The 16,113-nt window shown below is 41.1% G+C and overlaps 1 protein-coding gene across 1 annotated transcript in view; it reads left to right on the top strand.

The window, feature by feature from the left end:
- Positions 1-16,113, top strand: part of LOC112073299 (anoctamin-3-like) — a 71,446-nt gene that overhangs the window by 16,565 nt on the left and 38,768 nt on the right. The window contains 8 exon segments of the mRNA XM_070440096.1: positions 884-990; positions 6,198-6,253; positions 7,210-7,331; positions 12,404-12,452; positions 12,455-12,490; positions 12,493-12,542; positions 14,349-14,445; positions 15,541-15,601. Of these exon segments, the coding sequence (XP_070296197.1) occupies positions 884-990; positions 6,198-6,253; positions 7,210-7,331; positions 12,404-12,452; positions 12,455-12,490; positions 12,493-12,542; positions 14,349-14,445; positions 15,541-15,601 (578 nt within the window).

Genomic DNA, 16,113 nt, shown 5'->3' with positions numbered 1-16,113 from the left:
TCTCTGTTACGACAACTCCCCCTTTCTTTACGGTCTCTTTTACGACAACTCCCCCTTTCTTTACGCTCTCTGTTACGACAACTCCCCCTTTCTTTACACTCTCTGTTACGACAACTCCCCCTTTCTTTACGCTCTCTGTTACGACAACTCCCCCTTTCTTTATGCAAACTCTCTCTTTTTGTTGGAAGTCAGTAATTCAACTCATTTACATGTTTCTCTGCCAGTTTGGTTTAATCTCCTTATCTCTTTTACAGCTTTTGTTCTTGGATAAAACAAAAATAAAGAGTTATTGCTTTTTTGCTCTCTGTGCAGCATTTAATCTAATTACTGACATTTGGTCCTGGAAATCCCTAATTTAGTGGCGATATTAGATGTAAAGTAATTTTTTTTAAGCATATGATTGACTGTTGAATGCCTTAACAAAGAGCTTGTTGGTTTCCACTTCTCTCCTCAGTTTGATGGGTGATATACTGTGTGTCATAATAATGCTTTTTGTTGGTGTGACCTATACGCCGGGAGTCAGGAAGCAGGTGCTGACTTATAATAATGAAACGATACAAATGAATTAACACGAGAAGCGTACTGAACGTGAGAGGAAACAATAACACCTAATGACCGATGACAACTGAGGGCTAATTAAAGGGGGAGTAATCAAGGAGAAAATGATGACCAGGTGTGTGTAATAATGGGGGAGCAGGTGTGTGTAATGTGGGTTGCCAGGTGTGCGCAATGTGGGTTGCCAGGACCGGTGGTTAGTAGACCGCTGACGTCGGAGGGAGGGAGCAGGAGTAAGAGTGACAGTTGGTTCTCTCTTCAGTTATATGGATGATATACTATAACATAATAATGCTGACATTTTGTTGGTTTTACTTTCTTTTCTCAGTTTTACCATCAACAACAGACAGACGTTCTTCTCCAACTCCACCAGAAGCAGAATAGTCCACCATGTTCTCCAACGCACCAAGTATGAGGACGGGAAYTCTAAGATGGGTACGGAGCTACGCTATCTATCTACAGTGCATTCAGAAAGTATTCAGACCCCTTGACTTTTTCCACATTTTGTTACGTTACAGCCTTATTCTAAAATTGATTAAATKGTTTTTTCCCCCTTTTCAATCTACACACAATACCCCATAATGACAAAGGAAAAATTTGTTTTAGAAATTTTTACTAATGTATTAAAAATAATACACTTAAATATCACTTTTACATAAGTATTCAGACCCTTTACTCTGTACTTTGTTGAACCACCTTTGTCAGTGATTACAGCATTGAGTCTTCTTGGCTATGACGCTACAAGCTTGGCACACCTTTGGGGATTTTCTCCCATTCTTCTCTGCAGATCCTCTCAAGCTCTGTCAGGTTGGATGGGGAGCGTCGCTGCACAGCTATTTTCAGGTCTTTCCAGAGATGTTCGATCAGGTTCAAGTCCGGGCTCTGGCTGGGCCACTCAAGGACATTAATTGACCTTTCCCAAAGCCACTCCTGCGTTGTCTTGGCTGTGTGCTTAGGGTTGTTGTCCTGTTGAAAGGTGAACCTTCACCCAAGTCTGAGGTCCTGAGCTCTCTGAAGAAGGTTTTCACCAAGGATCTCTCTGTACTTTGCTCCGTTCATCTTTCCCTCGATCCTGACTAGTCTCCCAGTCCTTGCCGCTGAAAAACATCCCCACAGCATGATGCTGCAACCATCATGCTTCACCGTAAGTATGGTGCCAGGTTTCCTCCAGATGTGATGCTTGGTATTCAGGCCAAAGAGTTCAAGCTTGGTTTATTTAGACCAGAGAATCTTGTTCCTCATGGTCAGAGTCCTAGGTGACTTTTACTCCAAGCGGGCTGTCATGTGCCTTTTACTGAGGAGTGGCTTCCGTCTGGCCACTGTACCATAACGGAAGTGCTGCAGAGATGGTTGTCCTTCTGGAAGGTTCTCTCATCTCTACAGAGGAACTGTAGCTCTGTCAGAGTGACCATCGGGTTCTTGGTCACCTCCCTGACCAAGGCTCTTCTCCCCCGATTGATCAGTTTGGCCAAGCGGCCAGCTCTAGGAAGAGTCTTGGTGGTTCCAAACTTCTATTTCAGAATGGATGGAAGCCACTGTGTTGTTGGGGACCTTCAATGCTGCAGACCAGGCAGTGATACAGCCCAACAGGATGCTCTCAATTGTGCATCTGTAAAAGTTTGTGAGGGTTTTAGAGGCCAAGCCAAATTTCTTTAGTCTGCTGAGGTTGAAGAGATGGTGTTGTGCCTTCTTCACCACACTGTCTGTATGGGTGGACCATTTCAGTTTGTCCATGATGTGTACGCCGAGGAACTTGAAGCTTCGCWCCTTCTCCACTGCAGTCCCGTRGATGTGGATAGGGGGCGTGCTCCCTCTGCTGTTTCCTGAAGTCCACGATCAGCTCCTTTGACATTGAGTGAGAGGTTATTTTCCTGGCACCACTCTCCCAGGGCCCTCACCTCCTCCCTGTAGGTTTTCTCGTCATTTTTTGTAATCAGGCCTACTACTAGGGGGCGGCCGTCAGGAAGTCCAGGACCCAGTTGCACAGGGCGGGGTTCAGACCCAGGGCCTCCAGCTTAATGATGAGTTRGGAGGGTACTATGGTGTTGAATGCTGAGCTMTAGTCAATGAACAGCATTCTTACATAGGTATTCCTCTTGTCCAGATGGGAATAGGGCYGTGTGCAGCGCGATGGCGAGTTAATCTTCTGTGGATATATTGGGGCYGTAAGCAAATTGAAGTGGGTCTGAGGTGTCCGATAAGGTAGAGGTGATATGATCCTTAACTAGCCTCTCAAAGCACTTCKTGATGACAGAAGTGAGTGATACTGGTGGGAGTGGGGACAGCAGACTGGGATAAGGAGAGATTGAACATGTCRGTAAAKACTCCAATCAGCTGGTCTGCGCACGCTCTGAGGACGCGGCTAGGGATGCCATTTGGGCCGGCAGCCTTGCGAGAGCCCACAGTCCTTGGTAGCGGAAAGTTGAGTAGCAGTGGTTCAATGATTTACCAGGGCGAGTACTACAGTCAATGTGTTGGTAGGGTTTTACTCAAATTTGCTTTGTTAAAAATCCCCAGCTACAATAAATGCCGCCTCAGGATATGTAMTTTCCAGTTTGCATAAAGTCCAGTGTAGTTCTTTTGAAGGACGGTTGTATTGAGCTTTCCTCGTGCTCTTGAGGAAGACTATATTCTACAGTGACAGCAGTGGCCACAGGCAGAACATACCGGTTTCCACCGACTTCTCCGATCGTAGCGGATGAAGTATGGTTTCAACATGTTGACATGACACAGCCAGTTTTTTTTGTCTCTGTGCTCCGGTGTGGCGATGATGTAATCCAGATGTATTTATTACTATTCACTATGGGGTAAGGGCCTGAAAAGTGAGCTCGCAACGGGTAACATAACCAGGACTTGGTCAACTCACATCGAAAGTGCGGTTTTGGGCCTTTTCGATTTCATTTTCATTTGCGCCTTCTCCAGTTTCTCCCAGGTGCAATCTGTATCGAAAAGAGCTAACGTGCTTCAAACAGTTCAGTTTTTTTATTTAAGGTTTTGCCCTGCAACAACCTCTCTCTCTCTCAGCAAGATCAAACGAATCTGACATGATGTCCCGAACACGAGCTAATTAAGACTAAAACCGAGAAATTCSTGAATAACCTCCCACACTGCAAACAGCACAAGAGGCCCCTGTTCATCCCAATCTTTCTCAAACTCAAAGGAGTAAACTCTCAACATAAACGTGATAATCTAATAACCTCTCAAGATCACCTTAAGACTCTAGGTGGTAGGGCACAAGAGGGGCAATGGGTAACACCCAAGTGCTGTAGCACTTGCTGGGAGGCCTTTGACATAATATTCGAAGCGTGGTCCGATTGCACTACCCGCGGAAGTCCAAACGTTGAAAAGAATTACAGGGCCTTAACGATACTGGGCGCTCTGATTTTACCTCAGTGGAYTGGCCTCAGGAAAACGAGTGGCAGCGRACATWATGGTCAAGAGAAACTGGTTACCACTCTTTGCTTTGGGCAAAGGACCAACACAGTCCARCAGAACCCTGCTGATAGGTTTGTCAAAAGCAGGAATAGGCTGCAAAGGTGTGACCGGTACAGCTTGGTTCGGTTTACCCGTCTGGTGGCAAACAGTAAGATACAAGATGTACAGTAAGATACAATATCCTGTTTCAGACCAGGGCAGAAGAAGTTACACAAGATACGGTCATACYTSTTGTTGATCCCAAMATGGCCTGCCATACTACCGTCGGGAGACAACCTCAGTATCTCTTGTCGAAGCGTAATTGGAGCGACAAMGTGAGATACACTGGACCAATAGTTTTTCCCAGGCGTGGCGTGAGAATACCATTTCCTCATTAGAACACCATCTCTGTCAAAAGTAACCTCCACAGACTTTATCAAACTCCTCCTCTGGACGTATCTCAGCAAAAAAAAGGGGAGAGGGGAACATCTTTACTCTGTTCAGCTGCTTCCTAGACTTCAAAATGTAAACTCTAGAACCCTCTTTTCCTTCAGCGGTCCTACAAACTTGCTCACCATGGTGGGATCGCTGACTTCATCCTCTACACCAAACTTGCTCACCATGGTGGGATCGCTGACTTCCTCCTCAACACTAAACTTGCTCACCATGGTGGGATCGCTGACTTCCTCAACACCAAACTTGCTCACCATGGTGGGATCGCTGACTTCCTCCTCAACACTGAACTTGCTCACCATGGTGGGATCGCTGACTTCCTCCTCAACACTNACTTGCTCACCATGGTGGGATCGCTGACTTCCTCCTCAACACTAAACTTGCTCACCATGGTGGGATCGCTGACTTCCTCCTCAACACTAAACTTGCTCACCATGGTTGGATCGCTGACTTCCTCAACACTAAAACCCATCAGGTTCCTCTACTCTGGGTTTCTTACAAACGACCTTCCCTCCAGCCAAATCGTTTCCCAAAATGAATGAGACCCCGTTCACCGGTAGGCTAGGCCTCACTCCAACGACAATGGAACCAGAAATAAGATCAGAATCGAGTTCCACGTTATACAAAGGAGCTTCTATGCAACCCATCTCCACGACTTGTACTAAACACACTGTAACCAGCTGCTGAACTGTCAGACAAAGGCAAAACACCCTCTAAAATCAAGGACTAGGCTGCCCCAGTGTCTCGCAGTATCTTCCCCGGCTGCTTCACAGTATCGCCACGAACCCATCTGAAACAAAGGGGTCATGTGAAATCCATAAATTAGGGCCTCATTTATTTATTTCAATTGACTGATTTCCTTTTATGAACTGTAACGCTGTAAAATGTTTGAAATTGTGGAATGTTGCGTTTTTATATTTTTGTTCAGTGTGTTCGGAAAGTATTCAGACCCCTTGACTTTTTCCACATTTTGTTATGTTACAGCCTTATTCTAAAATGGATTAAACAATTCTAAAATCCTGTTTTTTGCTTTGTCATTATGGGGTATTGTGTGTAGATTAATGAGGGAGAATTCTTTGGGGGGGTGGTGTGGAAAAAAGTTGAGGGGTCTGAATACTTTCCAAATGCACTGTATAAACCAAAAGGTTGCTAGATCGAATCCCTTTTTTACAAGGTAAACATTTAACATTTAACATTTAAGTCATTTAGCAGACGCTCTTATCCAGAGCGACTTACAAATTGGAAAGTTCATACATATTCATCCTGGTCCCCCCGTGGGGAATGAACCCACAACCCTGGCGTTGCAAGCGCCATGCTCTACCAACTGAGCCACACGGGAGTAAAAAATCTGTCGTTCTGCCCCTGAACAAGGCACTGTTCCTAGGCCGTCATTGTAAATAAGAATGTTTTCTTAATAACTGACTTGCCTAGTTAAATAAAAAATTTAAAAAACTGGAATTTCCTCCAAGACTGTTGAATACCTGTAGCAGTATATGTAGACCTAGCTTTGCCTTGATTGTGGGCGGGGCTAATGCCATCGAACATAACTAGCTCGTCATTGACCTTCTCTGTTTATATAATGCAATGTAATAATCGTTATTAGAACTGTGGTAGCTTTAGATAGAATCCTCAGTGGTGGCCTCTGTCTAATGATGATTGGGGTCTAGCAATGTATTTTGAGTCTTGGGAAGGGAAAGTAATGTTTTGAATTCTAACATATTTCCAGTCTACTCTGGTTCTGCAAGACGATGTTATGTGTTTTTCTTCTATTCTAGGTGTCAACAGGTTATTGGGCAATGGAACATACGAGGCTGCATTTCCTCCACACGAGGTACGAACGTCGTTATAATGATATTAAAATCTTAWTTTTATTTGTCACGTGCGCCGAATACAACAGGTGTAGGTAGACCTTACCGTGAAATGTTTACTTACAAGCCCTTAACGCACCATGCCGTTTTAAGAAAGATAAGAGTTTTGAAAAAAATATTTACTAAATAAATTAAAGTCAAAAAATAAAAAAGCAACAATAAAATAACAATAACGAGGCTATATACAGGGGGTACCGGTACCGAGTCAATGTGCAGGGGTAAACAGGTTAGTCGAGGTCATTTAGGTAATATGTGTACAGTACCAGTCAAAAGTTTTAGAACACCTGCTCATTCAAGGGTTTTTCTTTATTTTTACTATTTTCTACATTGTAGAATAATAGTGAAGACATCACAACTATGAAATAACACATATGGAATCATGTAGTAACCAAATAAAGTGTTAAACAAATCAAAATATATTTTATATTTGAGATTCTTCAGAGTAGCCTCCCTGTGCCTTGATGACAGCTTTGCACACTCTTGGAATTCTCTTAACCAGCTTCACCTGGAATGCTCTAGTCATTCTCTTGAAATAATATTTTAATATTTCTATATAATCAATCCAGAAATAGTCTAGACCTACATGCTTTTGAAAATGATTTCACAAGAGCCTTATTTCACATGATATACCTAAATACTTACAACCACATAGGCTGATAAATAACAATATAGTTTTCTTTAGATTATTTAATGAATGTTATTGTTATTGTTATTTCAAGTTATCCCTTTGGAGCGCAATAACACATTGTTAAAAATATGCCTGACTTGCATATAAATTGGTCAATTAAAGGCATCTAGTGCCWAGCAATGTGTTATTGCGCTCCAAAGGGATAACTTGAAATAACATTTAGGTTAATGAAATAATCTAAATAAAAATAGGATTGGAATAGGATTCATTCTCTGTGTCCTTGTGTTCCAGGGTGGCTATAGGAGCCGACACCCTATTGAGACCCACGGTGCCCAGAACCACAGACACCTGCTGTACGAGAGGTGGGCTCGCTGGGGCATGTGGTACAAGTACCAGCCTCTCGACCTTATCAGGTAGGTGGTGGTGTGCCTTATGCCGTGTTGGTTGGTGATGTGTGGTTGTGTGTGTTGGTGGGTGTGTGGTCGTGTGTTCAGTTCCGTAGCATGCGTGTGGGCGGTGGTTGGTTTCAGTGCACTCTTAGAAATAAAATAAAAATAGTGCTATCTAAAATTTTATAAGGGTTCTTCGGCTGTTCCCATAGGAGAACCATTTGAAGAACCCATTTTGGTTCCAGGTAGAACCCTTTCCACAGAAGGTTCTACATGTAACCAAAAAGGGTTCTCCTATGGGAACAGCCGAAGAACCCTTTTTGTGTGTGTGTGTGTGTGTGTGTGTGTGTGTGTGTGTTGTGTGTTGTGTGTGTGTGTGTGGTGTGTGTGTGTGTGTGTGTGTGTTGTGTGTGTGTGTGGTGTGTGTGTGTGTGTGTGTGTGTGTGTTGTGTGTGTGTGTGGTGGTGTGAATAAGAACCTCCACAGGGTACCCCAGAGCAAAGTTCCCTTCTCAGGAGTTCTATCTAAATTAAACACAGCAGACCATAACTAGGTCTGAACCGGTCCAATGTACCAGTCGACCCATACTAGGTCTGAACCGGTCCAAATGTTCAGTCGACCATAAACTAGGTCAGAACCGTCCAATGTACCAGTCGACCCATAACTAGGTCTGAAACCGGTCCAATGTACCAGTCGACCCATAACTAGGTCTGAACCGGTCCAATGTACCAGTCGACCCATAACTAGGTCTGAACCGCGGTCCAATGTACCAGTCGACCCATAACTAGGTCTGAACCGGTCCAATGTACCAGTCGACCCATAACTAGGTCTGAACCGGTCAATGTACCAGTCGACCCATAACTAGGTCTGAACCGGTCCAATGTACCAGTCGACCCATAACTAGGTCGAAACCGGTCCAATGTACGAGTCGACCCATAACTAGGTCAGAACCGGTCCAATGTACCGGTCGACCCATAACTAGGTCAGAACCGGTCCAATGTACCGTCGACCCATAACTAGGTCAGAACACAAGAGAAATATACCAAAAAAAAATAAATAAAAAAAAAAAAAAAAAGAAAACAAAAAAAAAAAAATAATAAACCAAGAAGAAGAAAAAAAGAAAATAGAACCAAAATAAACGTAGTCAAGACCCGGTCCAATGTTACCGGTCTCGACCGAGTAACTGGTCTTAAAATAGAACAAGGATACCAAATTAGAGAAACTAATACATACAATCAATTTAACAAGAAACATAGAGGTCATGATAACAGAGATACAACCAAATACATTATTAAACGATACAAACCAACAGAAATCAGTAGAAGTACAAGAGAATAATATAGATACAAAAATAGAGGAACATATAATATCTATAGATATACAACATAGGTGAACATATCTTTACCTATACGATAGATAAACACCAACATAGAGGAAGCAATAAGATAACTATAAAACCACATACTAATAATGAAAACAACAACTGAGAATCACTAAATACAACTAACTATAGTAGACAATAAAACAAACAAAAACACAGAGGTTTACAATTATCACACCAGATAGATCTAGAACAAGAAAGACACACAGAGCAGCATATAACAAAACTATACACCATAACATGATAAGATAGAACAAACAAAACAGAACAAGAAACATTAAACATAGTACACACATAAAACGATGTAATGAAAACACAAAAGACCAACAAAAAACTAGAACATTACTCACCATCATTAATGAAAACAGACACAACATGAAGAAGACATAAACACAATATAAGTACACTACTTGATAACTGAAGACACATACTAGAGACAAAGGCTATCCAATATATTAACATAACTAGATATAAGAAAACAACTAGTGACAGATACAACAATACATATACCTAACAATTGTATTAGAAAACATACCACATGGAAGAGCGACATTCATATTCCATATAAAGTAATGAACACACAAACTATGAGGACTAATACATTAAACCAGAATACATAGAGAATCTGTGAAACAAGACTGAAGAAGCTCCATATATCCATAACATAGTAAATATGACAAAAGACAGCACAAACTGAGAGCAGTATACATAAAACACAAAATATATAGATATAAGTGAACCCAACATGGACTATAACATATACCTCATAAAGAATCATAGAAAAACACACGAGAAAGGCTACAAAATCACACTACATTAGATAATAGACACACCACACGACACCTACACACCATGCAAGGACAAGCGACTATACAATATATACCAGCATGATAAATAGCACAACACACACAGGAGACTATAACTAGCCTACATAGTACATAACAGAACAAACAACACAGAGAGAGAAAAAACTAATAAACCATATACACTCTAGTAGACAAACAACAACGAGAAAAAGACATATACACATAATTCCATACATGAAAAAACTAACACCAACAAAAAACGGAGAGAAAACATAACACATATCGCTCATGATACTAGAATCCACACACGGAAAGAGCTATACAACAATATCCATCTGATAAATAGACACAAACAGAGGGACACTACACATAACCTCTAAGTAAACAAGACAACCACAAACAAGAGATAAGAAAATAAAGACAATTTACATTATCAACTAATATGTAAAATGAAAACACACACACGAGAAGAGAAACTCTTACCTTACATAACTGTAAATGAAAACAAAAAAATAAAAAAAACACACAAGAGAGAGAAAACAATCTTCATATAACCATACATAGATACATAGAAACACACCACGCAAGAAGAGCATATACATATACCTACATGTAGAACACACAAACGCGTGAATAAAAGAGAACTATCTAAAATACTACATAATAAGTATAAACAACCATACACCAGAAGATGATACAGCATATACATAATCACATACATAGATAATAGAAAACAAACAAAAGGAGAGAAATACATTTCACATCAATAAAGATATGATACACAAAACAGAAGCATTATACTAGATTTACCTAACTAGATATAGAAAACAAACGAGAAAAGGAAACATAATACAAATATAACGAAACTCTAAATAGATATGAACAAACAAACATAGGAGACTATCAATATATACACATACACGTAAAACCAAAACACCAGCCCCGCCCCCGAAACAAAAAAAAAAAATACCCTGTATGAACACAACGGGGCTTCTTTCCTCTGTATGAAAACACAACGGGGCTTCTTATCTTTTGTATGAACACAACGGGGCCTTGCTTTTCTCTGTTATGAACCACCAAGGGGCTTTCTTTTCTCTGTATGAAACACAACGGGGCTTTTTTCTCTGTATGAAACACAACGGGGCTTCTTTTTCTGTATGAAACACAACGGGGCTTCTTCCTCTGTATGAAACACAACGGGGTTCTTCCTCTGTATGGAAACAAACAGGTCTTTTTTCTATGTTGAAACACAACTGGGCTTCTTTCCTCTGTATGTAGAACACAACGGCGGGCTTCTTCCTCTGTATGAAACACAACGGGGCTTCTTTCCTCTGTATGAAACACAACGGGGCTTCTTTTCCTCTGTATGAACACAACGAGAAGCAACTTCCTCCGTATTGAATGATACACATAGCTGATCTTCACTCGTATGAAACAAACACGAGGCTATTCCATTATACCTATGTATGACAAAGGCTTTTAACTCTGACAGTAAGAAAACACACGGAGGACATCTCTGTATCTAACAAGGCTCTTCCGCTATGCATACGCGTTCACTTTTCGTTATGATCAACACAAACTGTCCCTCTGAGAAAACAAAGGGACTTACTTATCTCATACGGAGATACAAAAGTCTTCCCTTTGAATGACACACACAACTGGGTTTCTCTTTATGAAAATAAAACGGGCTTATTCTATTGAACACAGGTTCTCTTTCTCTGTATATCCAGTGCTTTTCTATGATGAAACACAACGTTCCTACTGGTGTAATGGAAAAGACCCAAATATCAACGGGTCTTTCCTCTAGTAATGGAACACAAAAACAACGAGGATAATAGGATACTATCATATTATCTGTATGAAACCAACAACGGTCTTCTAACTGTAGAAAAAGGACTATAGCAATATTCATCTGTATAAGAAAACAAAGTTCCCAAGATGGAAACAACCGGGACAATTCATTTCCTCATGTAATGAAACAAACGCCTCCGAAATAACACTAGAACGGGCTTCATTAACCTCTGTTAAATGACAACACAACTGGTACACTACAATGAAGTATAAACGAAGTGAGATACACCAACTAGGTGATAGATCAATTAAATTCAACTATAAGATTCAACAAGAATAGACCTGTGAGTGATTTTTCCTAATCTTATTAGTTTGTTGGACTCCTGATGAAGGGCTATTGGACAAAATGTTGTGGTTGAGATGCAGTAAAATTGTTAGTTGTGCATCGAAGATCACGTCTGTTCTGAGAGTTTAGTCACTTTTTATAATTGTTTTTCATTCGTCCATCTACCTGGAAACATGATAGGTGTGCTGTAATATACTGTACTCATTTATATTATATAATTTTTACTATACTGCTATATTATACTCATTATATTATATAATATACTATACTTATATATATACTCATTTATATTATATAATATTACTATATATATATACTATACTCATTCTATATTATATAATAATATTACATACTTATAATATACTACTTATATTATATAAATAATATACATATCATCTATATATATACTCATTTATATTATATAATACAGCTATACTTTATATATACTCATTTATATTATATAATATACCTTACTTATATATATACATCATATATTAATGGAGTTGCCCTTTAGGCAAATACAGCTGGGTCTGAATTGCTCCAAATTAATCAATGCATTGTCGGGAGTTTTACTAATCTATTTCCTCTCTATTGGACTTGTCATCGCCACTACGGCGGCTTTACTTTAGAGGGAAGGTCGGCCCTGTACCTTGCCTGGTTGGTTTACAAGAACTTTTCCTGCCAGGCGAATACAGCCGGGTCTGATTTTTAAAGTCAACCCCAGCCAAGCTTTTGCTAATCTATTTTATTCATTGAGACTTTTCCTCTCCAGGCGTTACTTTGGGGAGAAGATTGTGGCTTACTTTGCCTGGTTGGGCTGGTAGTCACTGGCATGCTGATCCCTGCAGCTGTGATGGGGTCTGCTTCGTCTTCCTCTACGGACTCCTTACTATGGACACTAGTCAAGTCAGGTCAGTCAGGACACATCAGGGGTAAATGGGCCGTGTTCCCGCCGGGGAACGAGACCTGAACACAATGATCCAAATGAGGAGGCCAGGTCGGAGCTGAGACCGAGTACCTTTTGGTTATTTGAATTATCTAATGATCATTTTTTAGTAAGCAACAGCAAAATCAGACTCCCATAGTAGAATAGTTGACCTATTAATTGTTCAGCCTGTCGCTTTCTATGCGAGAAAATAATATTCCTATCGAGGCGGATTCAAATTGTGAGTGGGAGAGAAGTATGCATGCCCAGTCGTTACCTCACAGAGAGAGAAGTATGCATGCCCAGTCATTACCTCACAGGGAGAGAAGTATTGCACGCCCAGTTCATTACCTCAGGGAGAGAAGTTATGGGATGCCAGTCATTACTCACAGGGAGAGAAGTATGCACGCCCAGTCGTTACCTCACAGGAGAGAAGTATTGCACGCCCAGTCATTACCTCAGGGAGAGAAGTATGCACGCCCAGTCGTTACCTCACAGGGAGAGAAGTATGCACGCCAGTCGTTACCTCAGGGAGAGAAGTATGCACGCCCAGTCGTTACCTCACACGAGAGAAGTATGCACGCCCAGTCGTTACTCACAGGGAGAGAAGTATGCACGCCCAGTCGTTACCTCACAGGGAGAGAAGTATGCACGCCCAGTCATTACCTCAGGGAGAAAGTATGGATGCCCAGTCATTACCTCACAGGGAGAGAAGTATGCATGCCCAGTCGTTACTCACAGGGAGAGAAGTATGCATGCCCAGTCGTTACCTCACAGAGAGTGAAGTATGCATGCCCAGTCGTTACCTCACAGGGAGAGAAGTTTGCATGCCCAGTCGTTACCTCACAGGGACGAGAGTATGCACGCCCAGTCGTTACCTGCACAGGGAGAGAAGTATGCAAGCCCAGTCGTTACCTCACAGGGAGAGAAGTATGCAGCCCAGTCGTTACCTCAACAGGAGAGAAGTATGCACGCCCAGTCGTTACCTCACAGGGAGAGAAGTATGCATGCCCAGTCGATTACCTCAGGGAGAGAAGTATGCACGCCCAGTCGTTACCTCACAGGGAGAGAAGTATCGACCCAGTCGTTACCTCACAGGGAGAGAAGTATGCATGCCCAGTCGTGTTACCTCACAGGGAGAAGTATGCATGCCCAGTCATTATCACTCAGGGAAGAGAAGTGTGCATGCCCAGTCATTACCTCAGGAGAGAAGTATGCATGCCCTCATTACCTCAGGGAGAGAAGTATGCATGCCCAAGTCTTCCTCAGGAGAGAAGTATGCACTAGCCAGGCTACAACATTCTTAATGCAGTGGTGGAAAACATAGCGTTTTGAAAGCAGTTTTAATGGTTTCTGTTAAGAGGAAGTCACTGAGCTTTCTGTGTGTTACTAGACTATACCTTATTTGTCAAATGCACCATTTTAGAACCGTTTTTAGGATCGTCAATGCGCGTGAAATGCATAGGTGGAATGACCGGTAATCGTGTAACAGTGGGTCTACATTATATTCACAGTACATGATCCTTGGTTAGCTGAGTGCCATTCAAGTCATCAATATGTTGCTAACTAGCAACAATAGAGCCTAATGTTTACACTAGAGTTTGCGATCTAGCTAATGACTAGCCCAATGTTTATGCTTGAGAGTTTGCGATCTAGCTAACGACAAGCCCAATGTTTACGCTAGAGAGTTTGCAGCCCCCCCCCCTTCGGTTGGGATTTTTCATGTCCTTTTTAATGTGTTTTAATGTGTTTTAAAGACATGAATATCAGTCTGTCTGTTTTGTCCCATCAGTAAAGAGATCTGTGAGGCCAACACGACAATCATGTGTCCCATGTGTGAGCAGAACTGCAAACCCTGGAAACTCAGTGACAGCTGTGTCTATGCAAAGGTCAGTAATACGACCATGAAGCTATTCTATTCTGTTATCCACCTTGGTAGCTCTAGTACTGTCGTAAACAGTACTGTACTGTAGTAAACAGAAGTACTATTGCGGTTAGCTAGTACTATACTAAACAGAAGTAATATTACTGTTAGCAAGTACTGTCCATGAGGATCCCACTAGGTTTGGGGCCTATTACATTTCAATTCAGGAAATTCCAATACTTTTCAATAGCTAGGTTTCCATCCAATTGGTGACAGATTTTCATGTGAATATTCTAGAATCCGCATAAAGGAAATATGCCCATTTTCCCACCAGTGGTGTGTTTCCACCAAATAGACTTGTTGAGGATAAAAATCAGCGTGATCATGTAGCACACAAAATATACTTTTTATTTTTTATTTTWGAAGTTTTCATGTACCAAATAAAAATCTAAAYGTCAATGTGTCTCCATCACATGRTCAACTCTASCGATAGTTMTGTCACAAAAARGGTTGTGTTAAATAGCAAATGGGCCAATTCTGGTCTTGGCACGTGCGCTCTAGCCAACAGCTTGCAGATACAGTGTTGGGTATAGCCTACATCATGAGATTATTATGGATAAGAGCYAGAWTTTTTWWAWTGTATTCATAAACTTCCTGTTTCCAACACTGGTGTCATGATTTTTATTTTTTTATACGATATGACTTGAAAACTGTGAATGGAAACGTGGTTAATGAGAAAAATGTGGAATTAGGATTGACTTTCTGAATTGGAATAGAAGCTCATCCCTGAACTGCTGCTATATACTAAGCTACAGTGGCAAGAAAAAAGTATGTTGACCCTTTGGAATTACCTGGATATTTGCATAAATTGGTCATAACATTTCATCTGATCGTCATCTAAGTCACAACAATAGACAAACACAGTGTGTTCAAACTAATAACACACAATTATTGTATTTTACTTGTCTATATTGAATACATCATTTAAACATTCAAATCAAACTTTATTTGTCACATGCGCCGAATACAACAAGTGTAGACTTTACCGTGAAATGTTTACTTACAAGCCCTTGATTACAACCCAAGGGAATTGTTTATTTACCTCTGTCTGTTTCTGCAGGTGACCCATCTCTTTGACAATGGAGGAACTGTGTTCTTTGCTATCTTCATGGCTATATGGGGTAAAGACATTTTTCTCAGTCTCTCTCTATCTCTCTCTCACTCTCTCTCACTCTCACACTCACTCAATTCAAGGGGCTTTATTGGCATGGGAAACATGTGTTAACATTGCCAAAGCAAGTGAGGTAATATACAAAAGTGAAATAAACAATAAAAATTATCAGTAAACATTACACATACAGAAGTTTCAAAACAATAAAGACATTACAAATGTCATATTATATGTATATATACAGTGTTGTAACAATGTACAAATGGTTAAAGTACACAAGGGAAAGGGCAGGAGGTAGGAAGTGCAGCTCAGTTTCCACCTCATGTTGTGGGCAGTGTTGCACATAGCCTGACTTCTCATGAGAGCCAGGTCTGCCTGCGGCGGCCTTTCTCAATAGCAAGGCTATTCTCACTGAGTCCTCTCTCTCTCTCTCTCTCTCTCTCTCTCTCTCTCTCTCTCTTCTCTCTCCTCTCTTCTCTGCTCCTCTCTGCTCTTCTCTTCTCTCATCGTCTCGTCTCTCTG

Source organism: Salvelinus sp. IW2-2015, unplaced genomic scaffold (genome assembly GCF_002910315.2).
Source record: "Salvelinus sp. IW2-2015 unplaced genomic scaffold, ASM291031v2 Un_scaffold2213, whole genome shotgun sequence".
NCBI classification, from domain to species: domain Eukaryota; kingdom Metazoa; phylum Chordata; class Actinopteri; order Salmoniformes; family Salmonidae; genus Salvelinus; species Salvelinus sp. IW2-2015.
Note: the sequence above shows the minus strand (reverse complement) of the source record. Positions and strands in the feature narration are given on the sequence as shown.